This window comes from Grus americana, chromosome 1 (assembly GCF_028858705.1).
Source record: "Grus americana isolate bGruAme1 chromosome 1, bGruAme1.mat, whole genome shotgun sequence".
Lineage (NCBI taxonomy): Eukaryota > Metazoa > Chordata > Aves > Gruiformes > Gruidae > Grus > Grus americana.
The window spans coordinates 173,994,389-174,020,574 of NC_072852.1; the positions used below are offsets into that span (position 1 = coordinate 173,994,389).

The following is a 26,186-nucleotide window of genomic DNA, read 5'->3' on the forward strand; positions in this document are numbered from 1 at the left end:
TGGGGTGAGCTGACCCCAAACCTTGCCTCTGAGAGATTACATGAATATCAATTAAAGTCTTATGCAAACTTCCTTCAATTTTTTGAAAGTTATGAATAGATGTTAAAGATGTATTTCAATATGAAAGTCTTGTCATATAGATATGCATAGATATTTAAGATATGATTTTTTAAAATAAAACTTCTTAATAACTCTCAGACTCTACAAACATAGAGCAAATGTTTTTGATTTCACTGAAGAGAAGGTAAACCACCTTTGGACTGTGTTCTGGTTTAGTGCTACTTTTTCTAATTCTAAAAATGTAAGTTAACTCTATTCAAAACTGTAAAGAACTGTAGCTCTAACAATCAGTTCCAACTGCTACTGCAAATACCAATTTAGGAAAAGCAGTATTTTCAGGGCACAGAAAACTAGAAAATTAAGGAGGGAGTTTGATTTTGTGCTATTTGTAGTCTAACTTACCCTCTGAAGAGTCCAGCTGGAGACACATTGTGTCATCCATCCATTGGCAATTTTCAAACTCTTTCACTCCAGAGAAGCCTGGTTCCATTTTATATTTGTTTTACTTTCAAATTTAACTTCTTTGACTGTTGATAAATCACCAAAATGGACTGACAGATTTACAGTTCTTATAAGCCTTTCGCAATAAGTGCAGCTACAGAGTTTGTAAATCAAGCAAGCATTTGGCCACCTTCCCCATGATGGTAGATGTGAATTTCTTGTACCCTACTTGACAAATGTCTGGAATTCATAATATGCCTTACTGCTGACAGAAGAGTGTGATTTCTCATACTTCCCATGCTGTTTGCAGCACTTACCAATGGCCAGGACTGTGTGTATTACAGTGTAACTGCAGACAAAGGAGAAAATTGTGCTACAACCACCTGCTCCCGCATATTTTGTGGAAAATAAGGGTTCAAATTGTAGTGTAGCACAGCCCTATCCTACCAGCAAAAGGTGCTTTTGGTATTTGGAGTAGGGTAGCTGAGGCAAACCCTTCCTGAAGGAAAGGCTGTCCTCTAGCTCCAATTGTCTTGGGGACTCAGAGTCAGGTCATGTAAAACTACACTATATATATGTTATCCTGAAATCTTCAGCATGGTATATACTAAGATAAATGGCACTAGATTACTGGGCAAGCTGTCTCCCTATAGTGTCTGAGGTTAGCATGATTACTGTACAGTTCATATTCACCTTTGTGGTTCGTCTTCCTGGTAAATCACAGACTTAGGGTTTTTTTCTTTGCTATTTCTTCCTCCTCATAACACACTTCCTTCTGAGCTCTTTGGGATCATTAACAATGCAGATTGATGCAGACAGCCTACACTGCAAATGGAAAAGGCTGATTAAGTTATCATGCGATGCTTCTGTTAAGCAAGGATTATCCTCTTGAGCTATTCTAGAGCACTTTGTAATAACATAGTTTTAAATAGATATGGGCCCAAGTTATAAAATTCAGATGAGGATCCAAAGCTTTTCTTCCTGAATTTTGTAGCATTCGGATCCAGGTTTTCTTCAGGGTCACATTAAGGCAACCAAGGACACTCATCACACCATGATATGAGGGCCTCACTCTTTTTATACAACTGTGCCCTTATCCCTGCTTGAGAGGGCTGAAAAGGATTCCTTCTCTGCTCCTGGGGAGAAAAAGGAGCAGAATGGTGATGGGAGGAAGAAAAGACCTCAGGAAGAAATACTGAGTCCACTTCCCAGTGGTGGTACCCAAAACAACATCCACCATTTAATCTGGAAAGATAAATGTTATTTTTAAAACATATATAAATTTTTATTGTTACATATTCCACATGACTTTTTGTGTATTTACTCTGTTTTATTTGGGAGACTATTCAGGCTGTTCTCATTCATTAATTCTAACCTCTCCCAGCCTGAACTTCTCAAATTAGTCTAAAAACCTGTAAAGGTACTTAAAAATGTATTGTCATAGCAACAATTCTTATTTGTATACGAAAAATGTATTCCTTCCATAAGTAATATTGCTGTGGAAGAAACAAACTATAGAGTATTAACAGAATAGAGACATACTAAACAGCATTGTTAATTAGTTTGCTTAGTCATGCTTGTGTATCTTTGGTAATAGTTAATCACATTACATCACTGTAAAACCATAGCAATATTTGTAATGTCATTATAGATTTTTATTTCAGAAGGGAGCATCAAGTCTTCCAACTGCCTAATGCAAAATAATTTCTAATTAATAATTCCTTTGGAGTAATTACAATTAGCAATATGAATGTGGGGAAACTAATGAATTAGGAAGAAAACTTACATTTTGTGTTTGGATCTGTATGCTAGAATGATTTACAGTTTTTTCTGCTTACTCTGGTAATGGCTATAATTTAATTATGACAACTTCAAGAAATGCTCCCTTTCCGCCTCACTGATTCTATTTTTCCTGCAGCTGTCATTGCATTTGCTCTTAGAGACTGAGTTGTTAAAAAAATAGCTGCAAGAGGTTATGACAGAAAGGGAATTAGTTACTCACCTTCTGCAATGGAGCCTATATGGAAGAGCTGACTTCAGTGGACTGGTCTCCGCAAGATACACTGTGAGCTGCTCGTAATGAACGTTGCCTCCCCTGCCCCTCCTTCCTACTGTGTTTTGATGTGAAGACCTGTACAGAAATTCATCCATTGGACTATGTTTCCCAAAAAGACCTGAAGGACAGACAGAGCAGCTCCTCATCCATTTCAAGGGTCTGGTTCTCAGCACTGGGATACAGAGGACAAGCTCTTTTTCAAAGCCACTATCCTGGGACACCTTTGCCTTCCTCTGCCATTATTTTCCATGCCCTCAGGTGTGTCTTAAAAATTCCGTCACTGGCATAGGATAATATGACCCTGAAGACTTTACACCTTTCCTTTAAGACATGTAAACTTTTGCTTTGAATCTTACTGAAATTGCTGTTGTAGGAAGATGGCCATACCTATGCAATGGCTTGGCAAGAAACTGGATCCAAAAAATGTCTTAATTCTGGTAAAGTCACATATTAAAAAAAAAAAAAAATTAGTCAGTCCTGGAGAACTATTTCAGGGAATACACAGGCACTGCTCAAAACTAGGACTCTCCAAACAGAAACAGAAACAGAAAGAATATTCAGGTTGTAAATCCTGGGCAAATCACCTATCATGCTTTGCTTCTGTGAAAGGCAGACAGGCTGACAGCTGTTATGCTGCTTTTGGAGCCAATGCTTGAAAATAGTAAAATTTCACATTACCTCAATGCATGTTCTGCTAAATGCTGAAATTATTTTTTGCAAATGGTCTCTGATTTTTTAATAATGTATGTGTATGTGATCTCTTCTACTTTGAAAAGTCTCCAGTTTACTGTGGAGATAGAAAAAGTAATGAAACTGGATGTTGGCACTATAATATCTGTCATCTGGACAGACCAAATACTGAGTAAGATGTAAGGTTTGGATGACAATTTTGCTGTGCTTGGTCCTAGAGTTAGTATGCGATTGCTGAAAAGCATCTGTACAGAAATAGTTAATGATGTCATCCAGGTGACACGACCCACATTAAGAGTACAAAAACCTTCCAAACACATTATGGTCTCTAATGCCAATTATGAAATACGTCGCAAAGGCCCAGCAAACCAGTAACTCCATCCTTTTAAATAACTGAATTACTCCTATGTGACAATGACCACTCTCAGCTACCATGTCAGCTGGTCTTAACTGACTTTTTTAATCTCAGCCAAGATGCTGAGTGGCGCTCAGTGCAGGATGGCAGAAGATATAGGACAGGGCAAGGGGAAGCCAAGGGGACTCAGTCTGATCATGTCTGTCATCTTGTTCCTGGGGCGGCAAGCTGATTTGGCCCTTTAGGCTGCCTAAGAGTTGCTCTGTGTGGCACCTAGATGCCCATGTTTGCAAGGAATCTTTCAGCGCACCGCTAGATCATCTTAAAAGGGCCAGAGTAATTGCCAGGATCCCTGAATTTAAAGTGAGTTTAAAGATCACTAGCATTTTTTATAGCATATTTGAGAATGCCTAACGTATTTTACTTTCTGACTGCTGAAATACCCTTTGTGGGCATTGGTGGACTTCAAAAAATTTGTCCTGTGGTTTGTTTCACTGTTTTTAAAACAGTGTTTCCTTTCAGCATGGCTATTCTCATCTTTAAATGTATTATTTCTGCTGAGACATCAATTTTGATTAGAGTTGGCTTCCTAGCCAAGGGCTCTGAAAAAGCAGTCTGGGCTTCCATCAAGGCTGTGGTCAGATGTTGTTCTGTCCTACTAGCTACCTTAACAGTGTGTCTTTTTGTATTTATCAGAAACTTCTAAATCCCAAAGAACATGGTTTTCATATATAGCTCCTCAGTAAATGAAGAAATAACATAAACCTAAAGTGTATTCATTTTGGTCATCCTATTATGTTTCCAAACCACTATTAGAAAAGAAAACAGTAGTAATACTGAATTGACAGAGTATTATTCATTTGCATTCTCTCCCCCACAACCCTTGCCTGTCTACCCTGCCTCTGACACTAGATAGACAATTAAATCATTTTTTAATCCCTGGGGATTCCACATTCAACCCCACACACGCTTTTTTAAACCAGCGTACTGTCTGCTAATTTCTTGCTGGAGGTTTCTTCTCCAGTTCTTACAATAGGACTGGTGGACCTTCACCTGGGAACATCTGGGAGGCAGTACTGGAACTAACTTGTAGGTCTGGGGAGGCAGAAGCTGCAGGGTACCCTATCTGGAGGAGGTCATGAGCTGTCCTGTGATGGTTACAGCCAGGTCCAGCCAGCTCCAACACCAGCCAGCGTGAGCACCTCATGGTGACCCAAAGCTGCAGCCAGGCGGGGAGCCCCTGGCGCTCTGGCTCACATGTGTTTAAGAAACAAGGGCAGGATACACATGAGGAGATATGTAAAGAAATGTAATTTGGAAATGGAAGGGGACATGCAATGGCACAGGTGGAGATTCACTCGTGGAAGGAGGTGACCCACAGCAACGCAGGGGCGTCACTCAGGGTCTGAAGCTGTGGGCTATCTATGACACCCCTCAGGGACTGCAGCCCATGGAGGAAGCCCAGAGCAAAGGAAACCGATTCAGCAAGAAGCAGCAGATGGAAACCCTTACTCACACAACCCCAACTTCCTGCATCTCCCATCACCTCACCAAAGGAATTGGAAGGGATGAGTGTATTACATGGCAAAACCAAGCAAAATTGAGGCTAGAAAGTGGGGAGAAGAAGTATTTGACTGAAACAGAGACTGTTTTGCTTGTGACAGAAGCGAGCCTTTTCACCAGTTTTATTGGGAAGGGAAAAAAGGTTCATAAGGATCCTGCAAGAGCAAAACCTGAATTCCATTCCTACCAAGGAATTCCATCAGAGATATTCGCACATCTGTGATCAAGGGTGACATGATTTGGTCAGGAAATCTAGCTCATGGAACAGAAGAGGGCCAGAAAGCACAAAAATCTTGTGGATTTGGGGAAAAGTCTTATTTCAATAGAAAAATACTGTTTGTTTGGTTTTTTTCTGCTCTGTGAAAACCAGGTAAGTCATTTCATTGGAAAATTACATTTTCACAATTTATTCATTTCCAAGTGGGAAACAGTCAATCAGTCTTGCTTGGAAGTCTCACTCCAGACCGTTTCAGTAGAATATTAATTAGAGACTTTTCCCAAAGAAGCTCTGTAGGAAACCAGACACAGTCCTCTTAGAAATAGCGTTGTGGTGGTTAGGAAGGAGAATTAAGTAGTCTATGATAGATTCCCTTTCCCCCCCAGATGGAAGGATGGAAGGTATAGAGGGCTGAGAAAGCCACTTTAATAGACGAGCTGGTTCTCCGTTTACACTCAGAGCAAGATGAGAGTTTGGATAAAAGGCTAAGATATTATTATATTTCAGTACATACGGTATTTGATACTAGTTTGGACTGAATACAGTAAGTCTTTCATAAGCAAGTGGAATCACTCCAGATACTGCTCAGTCTTTATACTGTTCTGCATGGTTTAGGTGAGACACCCTGAAGATAATGTTCTGAAGAAAAGGAGGTCAAAAAGAAAAATTAATGTACCATTTATTAGACATGCAAGAACACTTTCTCACTACAGTGACTTAATTTCTATTACTTCTCTCAAAATTCGGAGTTTACAGGCATACTAGTCTCAGAGAACACATTTAATTTCTAGTCCGGATTCTCATGAGGACTTGCAGAAAGACTACTCTCCAGGAAAGTGTCCAGACCTTAAAAATTCCTTGAGATCCAGTAGCATATGTTAAGCCACACAGGAGCATCTCAGAGCTGAGTGTTTTCCACTTCAAAATATACCTGTGTGGGAGCTTTTGAAAATGTAGTCATTATTTAAGGGAATGAACAGAGCAATCTGGTTGTTACATTTCTAAGAACCTGGCTTTTCTGCTATAACTTTTCCAGCTCTCAAACTTCAAATGTTTTGGTAGTGGTATAATCTGAAAATGAAACAAAATGTCTGAGTAGACATTTCTTCAGACTCTTCCAGATATATTATACCTCAGATACATTATAATGCAGTTTACCCTATCCCATAACATTTCACAGTAATTCAATAACTGCAAAATTAACTTCATGACTACAGTACTTAAAGGCCCTCTGGTCTCATGTAATGTATGTATTTTCAGAACCGAAAAACACTGTCACAAATGAAGTTTCAATTGTAATTTGAGGTCTTCTTACTGAAATCTGACTTTATAAATAAATCCCTAATTACAACTGTTTTTTCTTCTCCCAGAAGATTTGGTAATAGGTCCAGGTATTTTTAGAACCAAAGAATATTCAAATATATTTCAGTCTCCTGTTACAAAGCACAAGCACTCCTCACATGATTATGCAGCTTCTGCAATGTCAACTTTATTTTTCTTGGCAGCTTCAACATATTGCCATGAAATAGAAATTTATAAATAGCTGTTTAAAAATCTCCCCCCTCCTGGATGACTTCTGGGTTTTTCTCTCTCATTTCTTCTTGAAAAGACCACTTGAAACTCAGCTTTCAAGAGACCTCTGGGAGCTGATTTGTGCTGACCAGACAGAATTTTAGGTACTTAGATAAGAAAGGGAACTTTATAAAGTCATACAAATAATAATAATAATAAAAAAAGCTGGTATCCAGTTCTGTGCTTTCCTAATGTCCTCAAGAGATGACATAAAAATGTTAGTGAAGTATAATGCATTTTAAAATGATGCTTAACTAACCAAAGGAGCTTACTGCTGTTGAATGTGATTAAAGTAAAAAAAAAAACCAAAACAAAAAACTTAGTATGATTTCTAAAAGGCATTAGCTACTTATATGACTAAACAGGCTACTCAGGTTCACCCTGAGAAGAAAGACCTGCACAGTTGGTATAAGAGCATTGGGTGGGCACGTCTGGGTCGTTCGTTGCCTGGGGTTTTGGGGGTGTCGTTTTTTGTATAGAAGCATAATTAACATTTAAACAGAAGTTAGGACTGAAATTTGTATTTGTGTGATTACAGGTTTTTTGAACAGATACACTGCACTGGGTACAGTTGCCCCCACGCTGGCAGCAGCAGGGGCTGCAGGGGCCTCTGTGAGGAGAGGCCGGGGCTGCCCTGTGCCAGACACAGCCGGTTCCAGCCGGCTCCAACCCACCCACTTCAGGGCACGGCTCAGCCCCCCAGATGAGGTGGGGGCACCTCGGGGAAAACAGGTTTAAGAAACAAACTCCACAGAGAAGATGAGGATTGAGGGGGGGTAAATGTGTGAGGAACAACCCTGCAGACATCCAGGTGAGGGGACGAGGTGCTCCAGGTGCCGGAGCAGAGATTCCCCTGCAGCCCGTGGAGGAGACCACACTGGAGCAGGTACTTCCTTCCCTGCGGCCCATGGAGAGGGCCATGCCAGAGCAGATATCCCCAGTGCAGCCCATGGAGGACCTCACACAGGAATAAGTGGATATGCCCCGAAGGATTGCAGCCCATGGAGAGCCCACGCTGGAGCAGGTTTAGACTGAAGGACTGCAGCCCATGGAGAGAACCCATGCTGGAGCAGGGGATAAGTGTGCGGAGGAAGGAGCAGCAGAGAGGAGCTGCTGTGGACTGACCACAGCCTCCATTCCCTGTCCCCCTGTGCTGCTCGGAGGGAGGCAGAGGAGTCTGGAGTGAAGAAGTGAAGTTGAGCCTGGGAAAACAGGGAGAAAAGGTGTTGGATTAATTTGTCTTTGTTTCTCACTATCCAGATCTATTTTATTAGGCAATAAATTAAATTAACTTTCCCCAAGTTGAGTCTATTTTGCCCATGACAGTAATTGGTAAGTGATCTCCCTGTCTTTACCTTGACCCATGAGCTTTCTCATCCTATCTTCTCCCCCTGTCCCCCCTATCCTGCTAAGGAGCAGCTAGCTGGGTGGGCATCTGGCAGCCAGCCAAGGTCAACCTACTCACACATGTAATAAATTGCTTAGTGGATCAATTGCTGTGGTGGAATTTTGAAAAGTTTACATTCCACGGTCCAGGCTTGCAAGATGTCAGTATCTGGTTGTGATGTTCTACCTGAACTCCTTAAGAAGAAATGCCTAAATTTTCACTGAGAAGGGATACACAGTAGCTTGGATTGGCTTTCTCATTGCTGTAGAAGCTTATTGTTTTAGAATATGAGAGCCAAGTTCAGAGTCATTGTAGGGAGATGATGACGCCAACTTGGCCTATTAAAATACTCTTTAAAAGGTTTTGGCATATCTTTAAAATGGTAATAAGCCTGATGATCTAATACAACAGACTCCGATAAAAGTGCTGGAAGACCGTCTTAGGGAAATAGGAAGATGTTACTTCAGCATTTGCAATATTTTCTGTTCTTCTGTAATGCATATTTCTATGAAGTGGTGAGTAATATTACTTCATCTAAGTCAATTAGCCAAATGGTCTGTATTTCATATTTTTAAATTTATTTCCCATCAGGGATACAATTTGCTTATCCTCAGTATTTCTATCCTGCACAATTGATTTCTACAGAGTTTTAATTTTCTATTACCTCTATTACCTTAGGCAGTGAGCTGAAGTCTGCATTGAGGGAAACTTGCAAGGAGCAATTTTGCTTTTAGCAAGACCTGAAAATTTAACCTTCCACTCCACAAATACAGGGAAAATAAGAGTTCTGCATTCACGGTGTTCATGAAAGGAAGTTACTGAGCTGTTCCTCCAGTCACAACCTATAAACGGAGCTATAGAGAGGAAGAGAATACAGTAAAGAACATGATGAGATCCCAACGTTTAATCTGTTTGAGGGACTGTAGCCAAATCTCTCATGCATTTGACTTCTGTGAGACTTATGCTTAAATTAAGAATAATCTAATTGCTTATGTTAACATTTTCTTTAGTCGAGGCCTAAGGAACAGGGCAGAAAAATAAGACAGTGTCAGGGAGAGCTACTGCCTTTCTAGCTTATGTGTTTGCCGTAGGAAGGGTGGATTATCAATCCAAAAGGTAATTGAGAGAGTGAAGGGCCAAAATGAGTGTAGAGAGGCAGACAAAGCTATAAGAAGAGACTCTTTATAGGAAAGCAAGATAGATGACAACAGATGACAAGAGAGACTGATGGCAACAAAGGGAAGTGGCTTCTGTTCACAGACCAGCTAGTCTTGCTGGAGGACTTCTTGATAGCTCACAAAGACCTATCATTTGCTTGGTGCTTTTTAAACTAATCCAGTGGTAAACTAGTACCACACAATGAGCTAGCTGCAGTCAGGCATTTTGCTATGGGCACAACCTATTGCTTTCAACATGTTAATTTACCAGACACTATCTATGAAACTCACTCTGGTATTAAAGGGAAAGCAGGAGTAACAGGTTGTGTTGGGTTTGCATGGCAAGGTTTTGGTAGCGGGGGGGCTACAGGGGTGGCTTCTGTGAGAAGCTGCTAGAAGCTCCCTCTGTGTCCGATAGAGCCAATGCCAGCCGGCTCCAAGATGGACCCGCCGCTGGCCAAGGCCAAGCCAATCAGCACCTCTGTGATAACATATTTAAGAAGAAGAAAAACACTTAGAGAGGGAGCTTTTGCAGCTGGAGAGAGGAGTGAGAAGATGTAAGAAACTCTGCAGACACCAAGGTCAGTGCAGATGGAGGGGGAGGAGGAGCTCCAGGCGCCGGAGCAGAGATCCCCCTGCAGCCCGTGGTGAAGGCCATGGTGAAGCAGGCTGTCCCCCTGCAGCCCATGGAGGAAGGATGAGGGGGTGTAGAGATTCCACCTGCAGCCCATGGAGGACCCCACGCCGGAGCAGGTGGAGGCACCTGAAGGAGGCTGCGGCCCGTGGGAAGCCCACGTTGGAGCAAGTTCCAGGCCGGACCGGTGGACCCGTGAAGAGGGGAGCCCACGCCAGGGCAGGTTTGCTGGCAGGACTTGTGACCCCGTGGGGGACCCCACGCTGGAGCAGTTTGCTCCTGAAGGTCTGCACCCCGTGAGAGGGACTCCATGCTGGAGCAGGGGAACGATGAGGGGAGTCCTCCCCCTGAGGATGAAGAAGCAGCAGAAACACCGTGAGATGAACTGACCGTAACCCCCATTCCCCGTCCCCCTGTGCCACTGAGGGGGGGAAGGTTGAAGCCGGGAGTGAAGTTGAGCCCGGGAAGATGGGAGGGGTGGGGGGAAAGTGTTTTAAGAGTTGATTTTATTTTCTCATTCCTCTACTCTGTTTTGCCTAGTAATAAATTAGATGAATTCCCTCTCTAAGTTTGGTCTGTTTTGCTCGTGACGATAATTAGTGAGTGATCTCTGCCTGTCCTTATCTCGACCTACAAGCATTTCGTTATGCCTTTTCTCCCCTGTCTAGTGAATGAGGGGAGTGAGAGAGCGGCTCTGGTGGGCACCTGGCCTTCAGCCAGGGTCAACCCACCACACAGGTGGAGCTGTGTCTTTACTGTAATTTTAAAATGACTCTTCAGTAGATGTCTTATATTATTTAAAAATGTCATATATTAATTTCTTAAATAACTCAACTGTGTTTATTAGCAATTAACAAACATGAGACACATAGTTTTTTAAAATGTCAAAAACTTGTTTAAATAAGTACTTTACATTGTGTTTATAGAAGCTGGCCAAGTGGAGATGGTTAGAACAAGAAACAAACAAAGTACTTTAGCCCCAATATTTGCTCTCAACTGCACAAGCTATGAAAAATGTATGGAGTATGCTCCCACTGGGTCTCAGCTATGGGGATACAGGATACAAACTTCCTTGGTAGAAGAGGGAACTAAAACTAGAGTGGGATTCAGCTCACTCTAACTTCTGTGTCTATGTTTGGACAAGGTGTCCACACAGCCATTGTAGTAAGTGGATATCAAGGGCTTGATGCAGTGGCCTACACCTGCGCATCATTTGGGTATGATCTGATATTCTACAGGTATGTCCTCTGGCCTCCAACTGTCCCCTCAGAAGGGCAAGGCTGTCTATAGGTCCTGTGTCATATCTCCTAGGCTCTAGGTGCTAGTTTCATTACAGCATCTTAAATGGCATTAAGTTGTCTGTGTGTAGGAAATCAAACTGAGACCCCAGTCCATACAGTCAGTTAAGTCTAGAGATGTCCTAAAGACATCTACTTTATGACATCATTAATAACTTTTTACTCCGCTAACTATAATGGGATCTTAGCCATTTTTTAAAAAAAATATAAATATCTGCAATATAGCTATCTAAAGTCAGAGGAGCTGAATCTCAACCTGGGTGTCTCATGTTTGAATGGGTGGTCTCAGCATCTCTGGCTAGCTCTTGAAGACAAGCTTTTACTACTCTATCATATGCAAAGGCTGACTAGTAGTGTTCCCAGACTAGATTTTCAGGATTCAGCTGTCACGTGCAATGGGAAAGAGCCTCATGGAGTGGGCTATGGCTGTCCATGCTCAACTGTGACTGAAGTGCTTTTGGAACATCCAGAGAGAAATTTAAGTTTTTGGAGATATTATTATCAAAAACTTTGGTGCTGACAAATTCTGTCACCAGACTGAAGAAAAATATTTTTTAATGTTTTTAACTATTTTTTAATTATTTTTTTAAGCAATCCCTTACACTATATGCCAAAACCATATTTACATCCTGGTTCAGGTGACCATTTTCTCTTGTGAATCTGGAACTTATATACACAAGCTTTACTGTCACTGGTGCAGAAAGGTAAGAGAGCATCGCTCTTCAGGAGGGCTGAACAGGCTGTCCAGGAGGGATAGGCATGGCAGGCGAGGTGGAGTAGTAGCACTGTATATAAGGGAGAAGTTTGACTTTACAGCACTTAGGGATGATGTTGCTGAGAGCATGTGGGTGAGGATAAGGGGGATGGAAAAAAAAGATGTCGTTGTGGGTGTCTATTATCAATCACCCAGCCAGGATGATAGCACTGATGAGTTATTCTATAGGCAATTACTTGAATGAGGGGACAGAGTGTACCCTCAGCAAATGTGCTGACGATACTAAACTGGGAGGAGTGGCTGACACACCAGAAGGCTGCACTGCCATTCAGCGAGATCTGGACAGACTAGAGAGTTGGGGGGAGAGGAACCATATGAAATTCAACAAGGGCAAGTGTAGAGTCCTGCACCTTGGGAAGAACAACCCCAGGCATCAGTACAGGTTAGGGGTTGACCTGCTGGGAAGCAGCTCTGCAGAGAAGGCCCTGGGAGTCCAGGTGCACAACAAGCTCTCCATGAGTCAGCAACGTGCCCTTCTGGCCAAGAAGGCCAATGGTATCCTGGGGTGCATGAAGAAGAGCGTGGCCAGCAGGTCGAGGGAGGTTATCCTCCCCCTCTACTCTGCCCTGGTGAGGCCACATCTGGAATATTGTGTCCAGTTCTGGGCACCCCAGGTCAAGAAAGACAAGGATCTACTGGAGAGAGTCCAGTGGAGGGCTGTGAGGATGATTAGGGGACTGGGGCATCTCTCGTATGAGGAAAGGCTGAGAGAGCTGGGTCTGTTTAGGCTGGAGAAGAGAAGACTGAGAGAGGATCTTATCAATGCTTATAAATATCTAAAGAGTGGATGTCTAGAGGAAGGGGCCAGACTCTGTTCAGTGATGCCCAGCGACAGGATAAGGGGCAATGGGCACAACCTGGAACACAGGAGGTTCCATCTGAACATGAGAAAAAAGGTCTTCATTTTGAGGGTGACTGAGCACTGGAACGGGCTGCCCAGAGAGGTTGTGGAGTCTGGAGTTATTCAAAACCCGCCTGGACGCAATCCTGTGCAACCTGCTCTAGGTGATTCTGCGCTAGCAGTGGGGTTAGACCAGATGATCTCCAGAGGTCCCTTCCAACCCCTACCATTCTGTGATTCTGTGAATTAGGAGAAATCTCTGCGCTGGCAGCCCTTGTCCTTATGTGAGATTTCAATTTCCCACACATCAGCTGGGAATTCCATACTGTCACTGCTGGGATAAGTAAGGCTGGGAAGTTCCTGAAGTTTGTTGAAGGTGATAGTTTCTTTTCACAAGTGCTCAGTGTGCCAACTAGGAAAGGTGCCCTCCCAGACTTGCTATCTGTGACTAAAGACGGAGTCATGGGAGATGTGATGGTAGGAGGCTGTCATGGCCACAGTGATCACAAAGAGGTTGAGTTTCAAATTTTTGGTGTAATGAGAAGAAAGGTCAGAATAATTGCTACTCTAGATATCAAGAGAGCAAACTTAAAGCTACACAGGGAGCTACTTCCTATGGCCTTCCAGTACCTAAAGGGGGGGCTACAAAAAAGCTGGAAAGGGACTGTTCACAAGGGCAAAGCAGCTAGAAAGCAGCATGGTAGAAAAGGCCCTGAGGGTTCCGGCGGACACCAAGTCGACCGGGAGCCAGCAAGGTGCTCTTGCCCAAAGGAAGCCACAAGTGGTGCCCAGGGCTGCGCTGGGCAAAGCATGGCCAGCAGCTGGAGGGAGGTGACCCTTCCACTCTGCTCAGCGCCGGTGAGGCCAAGCCTGCGGTGCTGTACCCAGCTCTGGGCTCCCCGGTACGAGAGACACGGACATCCTGGGGAGAGCCCCCCAGGGCCCCTCCCCCACCCAACAACCCCCAGTGCGACCGTTGGGGTCATAATGCCAAGCTGTGTTGTCCCAACGCTGGCCCGGCAACGGCCCCAGTGCCTGCAGGGACGGCGCACGGAGCGGCACTGGTGACAGCGAAGCTCTTGCCCGACAGCACCGATTGGCACCGCGACCCCCTTGGTGTCCTCGCTCGGGCCGGCTGGGCACTGCCCTGAGCCCCACCAGCGTGTCCCAGGCGAGACCTCTCCTGGCCTCGGCGGGATGGGCCAGGTGAACTGCTGCCGCGGCCCCAGGTAGGCTCCCCCCGCGGCTCGGGGACACGCCGGCACAGCCGGGCCCCGCAGCAGCCGCCTTTCTCACGCCCGACGCCGTCTGCTCTGCAGGGACGACCCTGACCCCGTGCAGCAGTGCACGCCTGTCCCAGCATCACCCCAGCCGCTGCTCCGCCAGCGCGTGCGGCTGAGCCAGGGCCGTGCGACGAGGAAGAGGGACCTCCTCCTCTTCGGCGACGCCTTGGTCATCGCCAAGCCCAAGTAAGACTCGCAGACCCCGGCTGCCTTGCTTCCCAAGCCCTGGCCCTGGCCCCAGGGCAGGGACACCCAAGCAGCAGCCCCAGGCCCCCAGCGCCCTGCTGCCGCCGCACGCGCCCATGGCCATGCCCGTGGCAGGCGGACGCTGGAGGGGAGCCACCGGGCTGGGCCACCTCCAGGTCACTCCCTGCCGCTCCTCTCTCTCTGCAGACGGGGCAGCGCCCCGCGCCCGCAGCTCTGCCTGGCCCTGGGCCAGCTGCAGGTGCTGACCAGCAGGAAGGGGGCAGCCGGGGATGCCGCCCAGGAGGAGGAGGAGGGCCGGCACACCAACTCCCTCGTCCTCGTCTGGCCCTGCGGCTTCTGCACCATCACTTTCCCGTGAGTCTGGCTGCCACGTCCCGCGCCAGGGCTGGGCAGCGCCTCTGTCCTGCCCCACGGGCCTTCGTCCTGCCTCTGCAGCTGTCCCCACGGGGCAGGGCTGTGCCGGCGCCCGCCTCTGCCCGCAGCCTGGGCAGCAGCGGGCACTCAGGCTGTTTCTCCTCTCTCTTGCCGCAGCTCCCGGGCACTGAAGGAGCTCTGGCTCAGCGCGCTCCTTGGGTAAGCCCTGCCTGGCAGTGCAGCCTCGGGGGGGGGGCCGTGCTCACATCACGGGGGTGGGGGGATGCTCCAGGCATAGCCCCACCACGCGGAAACACCGCTCCCGAGCTGGGGAGAGTTGCCCCCCCCAGCTGCTTCGGGGCAACTTGCAAGTGCTCCCCGGGCTGGCAGGAGAGGGTAAAGGCCGCTGGGGTCTCTCTCACAGGGCTCTTTCTCTCCCCCTTCCCCTGGCACAGGCCACCAGAAGGAGTGGAAGGAGCCCGGGTGACCCAGCTGCCCTCCATCAAGCTCCTGCTGCAGGAGCTGAGCGGCCGCAATGCCGTGAGTGTCCCTCCTGCCTCCGCTCTGCCCAGCCCCGAGGCTGCTCCAGCCCAGCATCAGGTGCATGGCTGCTTCTCACCTTCTGCTCTCTTTTCCCCTTGCCCAGGCCACGACGCTGCACGCCAGCAGCCTGCAGAGGCTGGTCCAGGGCCAGGCACAGGTGCGGATCGCGCGGATCGCACGGCTCGGGGTGCCAGCTCGGCCGTCCCCACCTCTCACGCAGGGCCAGGGGCCGAGGCAGCTCGCCGGGGAGGCCCCGGCGGGGGGGCCCTTTCTGCTGCGGGGCCGCTCGCTGAGCGCAGCGCCTTTCTTGCAGGCTGGTGCAGAGCAGCGGCCACCTCCCGTCCCCTCCGGCGGCAGCAGCGAACGTGGCCTTGGCCCCTCGGCTGGTGAGTGCGGATGCAGAAGACGGGGGCAGGACGGCCCTTCTCCCCTCCTCTGCCCGGCGGCCACTCCTGCTGCACTGGCGCTGCTGCTGCCCTTCCCGCAGGGCACGGCCGTCCCCATCGCTCTGCGGCGGGACAGAGCTGAGCCCCGGGGCCCCTCGCTCCCAAACGGCGCCCCTCTGCCTCTGCCTCTGCCTCTGCCTTGCTTTCAGCGGCGGGGGGACAGCGCCCAGAGGCCCCGGGAGCGCTCGCCCGGCGCTTCTCCTCCTCCACGGCTCTTTGCTCTCTTGTCCTTGGCAGCAGGCGGGACCCGCAGGAGGAGGAGGGGGCTGCCCTGGCCCTTCGCACGGCGGCGAGGCAGCTCGGCCGCTGCAGAGGCAGCCGGGCAGTCGGGCTCTGGCGGCAGGGGGGCTCTCTTCGGCCAGCCCCTGGCAGCTCTCTGCAGCCAGGACGGCACGCTGCCCCAGCCCATCCAGGTAAGCAAGCCTGGCCAGGGGGTGCCCATCCCGCTGGCTCCTGCGGACAGGCGCTGTCCCCGGCAGAGGAAGCCCGGCAGGGGCTCGGGGACAAAGCCGGCTCCTCCCCGCGGGGGTCCCCCACCTCCAGCCACCCCTCTGTCCCGCCCCGGGGAAAGCAGAGCCGGCCACACTGGCTCCTGCCCCGGAGGGAGGGAGGGAGGGAGGAAGGAAGGAAGGAAGGAAGGATGGATCACCTGGCCCAGGGCCTGTCTCCAGCCCGGCCACTGCCCTCCTCTGTCCCCTCCCGCAGGACCTGCTGGCTCTCCTGGCCGAGCACGGGCCATCCACGGAGGGGATCTTCCGGCTGGCGGTCAAGGAGCACGTCTCCCGGGAGCTGAGGGAGGCCCTCGACAGCGGAGCAGAGGTCCACCTTGAAAGCCAGCCTGTGCACGTGCTGGCCGTCCTCCTGAAGGTGAACCCTGCTGACCTGGAGCCTGGCAGCTCCCGGCTCTGGGGATGCTGCTGATGGGCACCTGCGAGAGCAGGAGCCAAAAGCCAGCTGCCTGCTCGGGAGCCCGAGTGCCGGGGATGCTGCCTGTGCTCGCGGCGGCAGCGCTCCAAGCCTCACCCGGAGCCCTTGGCGTTGCAGGACTTCCTGCGGAAGATCCCCTCTAAGCTCCTCGGGGCAGAGCTGTACGAGGAGTGGATGAGCGCCCTGCAGAAGACCAGCAGGCAGGAGAAGCTGGCAGCACTCAGGGAGTAAGTGGAGACCAGGCGTGGCCAGGGAGCCTTCCCTGGGCTGGGCTTGGGTGAGATCAGCCCCGGAGAGCGGTGATGACAAGGTCTGCTTTCTTCACGTTGCCTTCCTGCTGCCTCAGGGTGGCCGGCAAGTTGCCCCAGGCCAACCTCCTGCTCCTCAAGAGCTTGCTGTCCCTGCTGCAAAGGATCAGCAGAAACGCGGCCAGCAGCAGGATGACTGCCGGCAACCTGGCCATCTGCGTGGGGCCGAACCTGCTCAGCCCACCCGAGGAGCAGACGCTGCCCCTGGACGCCCTGGTGCAGGTGACGGGGCAGGTACGCCGTGTTTAGCAGCTGGCGCCAGCCTTGCGGGCCCAGCCCAGCTTTGGTGTTCAGAGGTGCCTGGCTGCCTCCTCTCTTCCGCAAACGCTGGTGGGGGAGCTGCTGGGAAGAGCATCCCCACAGCTGCAGCTTTCTGCGCAGAAGCGAGGGTCGGGATCAGGAAAGGCTCCTGTTTGACCCCTTTTCAGCCACCCAGGTGCAAACCACTGGTTTGCTGTGTGCAGGTGACAGGGCTGGTGGAGTTCCTCATTGAGCACCACGGGGACCTCTTTGGGGAGGAGGTGGCCGGGCTTGCCGGCACATCGGCCGAGGAGTCGCCGGCACCAGGGCCGGAAGCAGAGACAGCAGAGGTACGTCAGGGCCACAGGCAACGTGACAACAAAAGCCTCCCCCCTCAGAAGGTGGGACTGCCGCCGCTGCTGCAGGGACAAGCAAGGTCATCCCCCAGCCTGCAGCCCTGCAAAAGCGCAGGGTGAGGCTGGTGCGGGCTGGCTGTCGCGCTTTGCGCGCTGATCCCGCCAGAACTGTCTGGGCTGAGCTGAGCAAACCCACCCAAGGGAGCTGCCTTTGAGAGCTAAGGGAGCAACTGGGCAGGTAGGTCCTTGCCAGCTGGTAACTTCCACATTCCCACTGCAGGTGCCTCCAGTCACTGTAGAAAGCCAACACCTGAAGAGCTCCTCTGGGGAGAGAAGGTAAAATGAGCTCGCTTTGATTAAGAGCAGGAGTGGTTCAAGTTTGTCACAGCTTTCCCTGTCTAACCATACTATTGAATGGAAAGCTTGCCAGGCTCTTCACAAGAAAACAGAAAGAGAAAACTGACCTGTGAAGAGAAGAGCGAGGGGCAGCCAGGCAGGAAGAGGAGGAGGTTGGGAAGAGAGCTTTCAGGGATGGGTGACTGAGATGAAATCCGAGCAGGGCGAGAAGAATGAGGAGCCCAGGTATGTAGCAGACCCTGCCATCCCTCTTTCAAATGCTCTGAGGATAAGAAATATTTCTGTGGTGCACAGAGATGGCCCCAGAGAGGAAGCATGCACCTGCCTTCAGGAGAGAAATACTACTGCAGTGTTGGCAGTTTTCATTTTGCACTGGTTAGTGGATGTTAGAGCAGAACCCCTCTCAATCATCTACTAAAGGTCTTGTGAATCTGGGGAGTTTCCCACTGCCTGGAAGCTCACCAGCATTGTTCCTATTTACAAGAAGGGTGTGAGAGAAGACCCAGGAAACTACAGGCATGATAGTCTGACCTCAGTACCTGGAAAAGCTATGCATAAGATCATACTGGGTACTACTGCAAGGCATTTAACATGAAATTTAACTAAAGCAAATGCCAGATTCTGCACTTGGGACAAAGTAACACTGAAGACAAGTATACATTGGGAGAGGAGGGTCTGGAGAGCAGCCCTGCAAAAAGGGATCTGGGAGTGCTGGTCAACAGCAATGTGCCCTGGCAGCCCAGAGGGCAAACCACATCCTGGGGTGCATCAAACACAGAATAACCAGCTGGTCAAAAGAGGTGATTGTCCCACTGTATTCAGCATTGGCGCGGCCTCACCTGGAGTACTGTGTGCAGTTCTGGGCCCCACAGTGTTAAGGTCCTTGAGTGTGTCTAGAGGAGGACAACAAAGCTGGTGAGAGGGTTGGAAGGCATGTGCTATGAGGAACGGCTGAGGACTTGGGCTGCTCTAGTTTGGAGAAAAGGAGGCTGAGCGGTGACCCCATTGCTCTCTACAGCTTCTTGGGGAGGGGACATGGAGAGGGAGGTGCTGAGCTCTTCTCCCTGGGATCTGGTGAAAGGATGTGTGGGAATGGTCCAAAGCTGTGTCAGGGGAGGTTCAGACTGGATATTAGGAACCGTTTCTTTTCTGAGAGGGAACACTGGAACAGGCTTCCTAGCCAGGTCATCAGTGCCCCAAGCCTGTCAGTGTTTAAGAGGCGTTTGGACAGTGCCCTTAATAACATGCTTTAACTTTTGGTCAGCCCTGAAGTGGTCAGGCAGTTGGACTAGGTGATCATTGTAGGTCCCTTCCAACTCCACTCCTCTTTCTCTTTCTCTTCTCACTGGATTCATGAACAGAGGCTATCGCTTCCTCACTAGAACACAGCAAGGCAATATCTCCCATAATACATATATATTAATATTCTCACGGACACTGGAGAAAGCAATGATGAAAGCAATTACAGCACGTGCAGTTAGGTTTGAGAGTGACTTTATCTTTACCTGCACTTTGAATCAAACATTTTGTAGAAAGATAGAGGGAACAAACCCTTCTGCAGCAATTGCTGTAACAGTGACAATTAAGGGGAAGAAATATCATTTCTTTGAGGAGTAAAGATCCTAATGAAGGAAACAAATATTCCAAGTTAATAAAAAATGTGAGGTTGCCAGAAGATGCATTTCAGGTCATCTTTTCTTTCAGTTCTTCTTAGCCCAAAGTGTCTACAGCTCCCTCTATTTTTTACTGTTTTTTCAAGAGCCAAAGTTCTTGTCAAAATTATTTAAATTTGTCAGAAAAAAAAATATATATATAGCTATTCTATCAGAATTTACAGTGGGAGAACTTGTCCACAGGAACTATTTAGTGCAGAATTGCTTCTATGGAAAAGTCAATACGTAAAATGATGAAGGCAAATGTTCTTCAGATCAGTATAATGCAGGAGTTTCTTGTGAAGATAGTACAGCTGTGTTAGGGTGAGATTAGAGTTAGCCCAATTAGAATCAACCAAACAGGACACTTCGTTAGATGAGTACCCTTAACACTTTGGACATACTGCCTGAGCAATCGATTGTGCTGATTATGCTGGAGAAGGATTAGGGAATTCTTTAATCTTCTCAAATGGAAAAAACCAAACTGTCCAGATTCGCTAATAGAGTTTTTAGAATTGAAAGAATAAAGGAAGTATGATACTAGTTGCCACAAGATGTCACAAAAATACCAATTGTTTCTGTCCTGCAGACATCCTTGCTACAACTGGTTACCAGTATGAGTTGGGCAATGTGTCAGTCTCATCTGGAAAGAAAGCAAAGCAAAATTTCTGACTTGTTTTTCTCACTTTTAGTGCCACTGCAAATGTATTAGAAGTCCTCTGAATATATTTAATTTCATTCCAAAGGCAGCAGGTCAGGATAAGTGTTCTTCAGTGAAGGATGCCGTTGTCACATCCTTTTGGGAAAAGCCCACACTAGATGCCAAAATCTCTTATTTGTAGAGAGTCTGCAGCCTAGAGATTTGAGTATAAACCCCACTTTTTTATCACCTTTATTTGTGTGAACAATTCCATATTTTCATTCTGGATTGGCATAAATGTGAGAATGTCATCTAGTCCACATTTTTTGTTTTGGTTCTTTTCTGCAGGAGTAAGTCCAAATATCTTCCAAGTATGTCATTAGCATTTATGTAATTTTGCAAAGAAGAAAATGAACTGGGGAGAAGATAAGCCACTTGTTCAAGGTTATAGAGAATGTAAGGGGAAACTGTGGAGTAAGACCGAGACTTTCTGATTCTCTTTCTCCCCCTGCCCATTAGAAACCCTGTAGATGCATGTGTGGTTTCCTGTTTTCCTCATGGCTCTCTGTTAGGGTTTTGTCTCTGTTAATGGCAGACTGCTAACCCTCAAGGTTTGTGAATAATAGCTGAAGACAGGAAACGTCACAGGAAGAGAAAATAAATCTCTTCCCAACCAGCTTGCCCCGCCTAGGTTTATCTTAGGCCTACCTTTCTTTTTACCAGTGTTCCTGTGCTGCCCAGTATTTTGAAACCATTTCGGCATAAATTTTGGTGTAGTGTTGCAGAATCTATGCCACTATTAGGTGTGCTAATAGGGAGGATTGCTGTTGTTTGTCTTCTGTATCCATTGCATTCCCAGTCCCATTTTTTTCTCTGCAAGCAGGATACTATTGCTTTTCTTGCATGAAATTTTGGCTATGAGAGAATTTTTGGTGGGTTTAATTTTTTTGGTAAAACCACATGCAAGCCATACCCTTCTTCCATGAACAGGACGACAGAGAAAGAAAAATTTGATTATGAAACACTGCTAAAGATGTTAGGGATGAAAGAAGGCAATAGAAATAATGTTGTTCTGTAGGTGGAGTCTGCCCATGTGCACGTTGTATAAAGCCTGCCTGACTGAATTCTTTCACGCTGTGCTTCCCAAAAGGGAATTGGTAGACTCTATAGGTTAAATTAAACAAATGACCAGTTGGTCGTCTGCATAATGACCTGCAGAATAATCCTACTGGTATGAATCAGTTAATCATTTCCTTACAGCTTTCTTTTAGTGGAAAAGTGCTCTAGTGACACCATTTTTGTAAGCACAAATATATGTCACATATATGCCTTCATACTCATCCATCCACTGCATTCTTTTTCTTATCATCATGTTTTAATGACTTATGCTTATGCTAGTAATCTTGGGGGGTGGTAGGGAGATGTTCACTGCCAATATTTGGGATCTGAGTTGAGGCATTTGAACCAAGCTGTTTAGTTTTGACTGCAAGTGCTGTGTGTTTCTGTTCTTTGTTCTTTTTCTACATTCAGAAATCTCCTCCTCTGATATATTACCCAAACTTACTGTTCAAACAGATGTTTCTGCCATGAAATAAATTTGCCACAATATTCAGAAGAATGATGATGACGGGAGCAAAAGGAACTACAGTGAATTTTGGTCCCCAGAATGTATGTCTGGCCAAGTGCATTGCTTTTGTTTGATATGCCTATTTCAGAAGGCATAACGTGAAAAACAAAAATGAAGACTTCCTGAACACACTTGGAAACACCTGGAAGGAGCTGTACCTACACGGGAAACAATGATGAACTGTTATTTGGGCCCCTGTTCTTTTGTTATAGCTATTATTGATTTTAATGGGAGCAAGGTTTCACTGTGAGTTTTGGCTTGGCAGAATAAGCCCTTCCCTGGGAGTCCAAACTTACCCATTCAGCCATGTTAGAGCGCTCTCGCGCTTTCACTGCCTCTCTGCAGCTGCCATTGAAGGATAAAGAAGAATTTTGAATGCAGGAATAGTTTTGCAGTCCGTTTTTGATGTTGGAATGTCTCTTGAGATTGAGGAAATCTTTGGCATATTTCAATAATATCAAATACTTTGGCATATATCAATAATATTTCACCATTTTCAGTAAGAAATTGTTTCTGTGTTTTGTACGCACTTGTTGATTTCTGTTACTATTCTTTCCTTTGCTTTACTCATGTTCAGTTTCTCCCTCCATTCTTATTGCAGCTGTATCCAGGCTTGGCCATTTAAGCGTAGATTTATACAGCAGTTGAGTCAAAAGCCCTTGCGGTCACTGAAGCCTCCCTGAACATCCACAATCTAAACGATTAGTATGATAATACCGATCCCTAATACCCAGCTATAAGGAATCCTGCAGAGGAGGACTGTGAATGGGTATTGGATTTCACGTCCATGCATGAGTTGCTTGTTATCCTCTCACCCTTGTCCCTAATTGCTGTCTTCTTTTTTCCCTCTCTTTCTCAAGGGAGCTTGCAGAGACTACTGAAGAAATGTCTTATACGGCATGTGATTCTTGTATACCTTAATGGTTCATCAGACTATTCTTCTGAGCAAAAAAGTGTTCTGTCAATTGAAAACCTACCACACCCTCATGCTGTCACCCTTTTTACTCAGCTGGATGGTCTAGAGGAGCTTCGGAGAGTGCGATCACGACTCATTATTTTTCCAGAACGTTCACCAGCAATATGAAGTCTAATGAATAATATATGTTATAACTGTCAAAATAACTGAACAAAGGACACTTGGGAGGTTTTGATGCATTTTTTTCACATACCAATTTGCAACTTTCAAAAATTTGCATTGTTTTTTTCAGCCAATAGGGCCAATTAGTGAGTTTCTACTGTAAGTAGCTATGTACAGAATAGAGGAGGTCAGTATGATGTAATGTTGTGCTGTCACTCATAAACTAGTTGAAGGATAATCTAACTCTTCACGACATCAAGGGGACTTTGGAGGAGTGATATCCTTGAATTAACTCACTTTTACCCATTTTCTTCAATGGTGTGATAGGACTGCTGTGGGGTTTTCTTCAAAAGGTTCTCAGAATTGGTATCATCAGAGGCATTTTGATGGCAGTAGATGACCATTTGTGCTGTCAGCTAGAGAGTGAACAGAAGCTGAATTTCTCCAAGATGTTTCGCTTTTCCTTTTAAACGGTATGTAAATACACAGTCTGTAGGAAGCTGAGACACTTTTCCCCAAAAGCTTAGAATCAATTTAATGTTAATGAGTCACTGTACTGACAAGTATTGGTAGAGATGACCTAAGATACCTTGTGCACATCCTTTCAAAAGCAGTCACTACATATTCGGACCGTCTTTGAATACTGCTTTCTCATTTGACATGAAAAATACTTTAGAGCCGCATATCCCTTTTGAGCTGCAGATCGAGTGCCTTGTGATCCAGCAGGCTGGAAGCAGCGGTGCTGCTCTATTTACACTTGTGATCATTGGCAAGAATTACATCAACTGCATTATGTGACACTCTGCAAACGCACCTTTTCCCAAGCTGTCAGCCAACTGCAGCTGGTTTATTCCAAACCCCAGTGTGCTGTTGCTACCAGGAGCGTAACACTCATTAAAAAGGCTCCTGTCACTGCACTTTTACTATTACCCAGTACCGCACGCTGTAAAAAGGCACATATTGTTTTCCAGACTTTCCTGTAAGTACGTAGGTAGTGAAATGGACTGCATTCGTTTGAAGTTATTTTCTCCAGGTTGGAGAAAACTGATAGCAAACTCTAAAATTATTTCCCTACTGCATTCGCATACAAGCATATTTATGGGGACACATATCACTACTGAAATGTTGGCCTTTTGTGCTGATCTTACTATGCTAGAAAGAATGTGTCTATGTAGCTGCATCACACAGGCAAGCTGTGAGTTTTCCCCTGTTTGACCGGACAGGTGTGCTGGAATGATGGTACACCTCTTACGTGTTAACTATACTGCGATATCACTCCTTAGCCTGACAGTGCTCAGAAGCAATTTGCTTTGAGCCCGATGAAAAACAAAACCAACAACAACAACAATAAAAATCATAAAAGCTGAAGTCCTGAAGAGCCTCCAAGGTAAATTTATGCAGGTTTTAATGGCAGATAAGAACAAGCAAAATGGAAGCAGTGAACAATGGTCTGTAATGCAGTTTACATAAACAGGGTGGTTACATAGAAAAACATTGTATTACATTGGCAGTTTTGGTGTATAAATATGTATGTAATATAGAGACACAAGCTTTATAATAGAATGAAAATATGTAATATGAAAGGTTGCTTATGTGAAAAAGTGAGATACTTCATATTAAACTGTGTTGGTTTCTGTGTTCAAGGTGTCAGAGAAAATGTGTGTTTCGCCTTCTGATATCTTGCACAGCCATTCAGGCTTCTATTGGGAAAGCTACGGAAGTTATAAGTAGAGCTTCTGATAGAAAAGAAGGCACCCGAGGATTACAAAGCATTGTTTTGCTGTTAGAAGTGCCTTTGGGAGTTTGTTACAAACAGCATGAAAGTTCTGAATGGAGTCTGAGATACCAGTGATACTCCATTGCTGCCCGAGTTCACTCATTCAAGGGAAAGTAAGCTGCTGTCTGTGTCTTTCCTTCTCTCTGTGCCTTTCTTTCTCTCTGTTATATGGAACAGAGGTAAAACTCTCCTTCAGCAAGGCTGAGATTATAGCTTGTAAGTAATGCAACTAGTTGTCTACATGGTTCCCTCATGGGAATGGTTAAAGATAAGTGATTCAAACCCACATTCTTGGGCATTCTACTACCAGATCACACGAATACTACCACACAAAAGTATTGATGGAAGCTATTTTTATAACATTTTCAGTACATGTTCTGAAAGGTGAGTTTGTATTTTTCAACTGGAATAGAGAAGAGCATAACCCAAAATGTCAGAAGAGTAGAAAGTTACCATTTGGAGGAAGATACACTCTGTATTGCATTGTTGGTGTATATTTCTCGATACATCCAACTGCAAGGCATAGCAAAGCAGGGACACATGCATGCTGTGGGAGATTTTGATTACATATATTCTTTTATGCTTTTATTATATATAAGGATGATATTAGATGTGCCACTTTGTGGTTCCTCACTGCATTTTCAGCCCTTTATGTCTAATAAAGCCTAATCCGAGTTACAGAAGGTATGTGGCTGGCCTACTCACCAGGCCTCCTGGCTGAGCGGGGCTCTTGGCCTGCCTTGTCCCTCTCACCTGCTGCTCTCAGGAAGTTTGGAGGACACGACTCTTACATATGGGGGTCCCAGAAACCCCATGTGAGGACTCTGAAAAAACTCGCTGTCTGCTTCTTCCAACAGTTGGTTCCTGCTTTGACTTCTGGAGGAAAAAAAAAGGCTTTTGTTGACTACAGAGATAGCCTGGTGATCCTAAAATAAACTTAGCTATTGTGAGTGCTCTCCTGCATGTGTCTTGTTGTGGTTCAAGGAACACGCTTACCCAGAGGAAGCTGTGGGTAGAATCTTGTTCTGAGTAAGTGCAGATGTGTGCCGTCAGAAGAGGCAAACTGAAATAATTAAGGTTTACAGCCAGCATCTTATGGCCACTGCTGTGAAGTAATTCCATTTCTGGCACAGTCTAATGCTTTAATCTGTGTTGGTCTTCAGCGTAATGTATGCAGAATGGACTAGGGAGCATAAATGCCAAAAATATCATGAATGTGACATAGGCCAACTTTAAATTAATAATCACCTATTTTTATGTTGGAGTATCAATGCACAAGCAATCAGAGTAAAACCCAAAGGAATGCAGGGCAAAGATAAGCATTTTTCTCTCATTCAAACTGGGA

General features: G+C 46.5%; 1 protein-coding gene across 1 annotated transcript; it reads left to right on the forward strand.

Moving 5' to 3' along the window:
• The first annotated feature begins 15,425 nt into the window (after window positions 1-15,425).
• On the forward strand, window positions 15,426-24,616 carry LOC129205424 (T-cell activation Rho GTPase-activating protein-like). Its single transcript, XM_054822983.1, has 7 exons — window positions 15,426-15,819; window positions 16,117-16,292; window positions 16,585-16,746; window positions 16,924-17,033; window positions 17,153-17,348; window positions 17,991-18,046; window positions 22,847-24,616. The coding sequence occupies exons 1-7, from the start codon at window positions 15,495-15,497 to the stop codon at window positions 22,905-22,907; spliced, it is 1,086 nt and encodes a 361-aa protein (XP_054678958.1). The 5' UTR covers window positions 15,426-15,494; the 3' UTR covers window positions 22,908-24,616.
• Window positions 24,617-26,186: the final 1,570 nt, after the last annotated feature.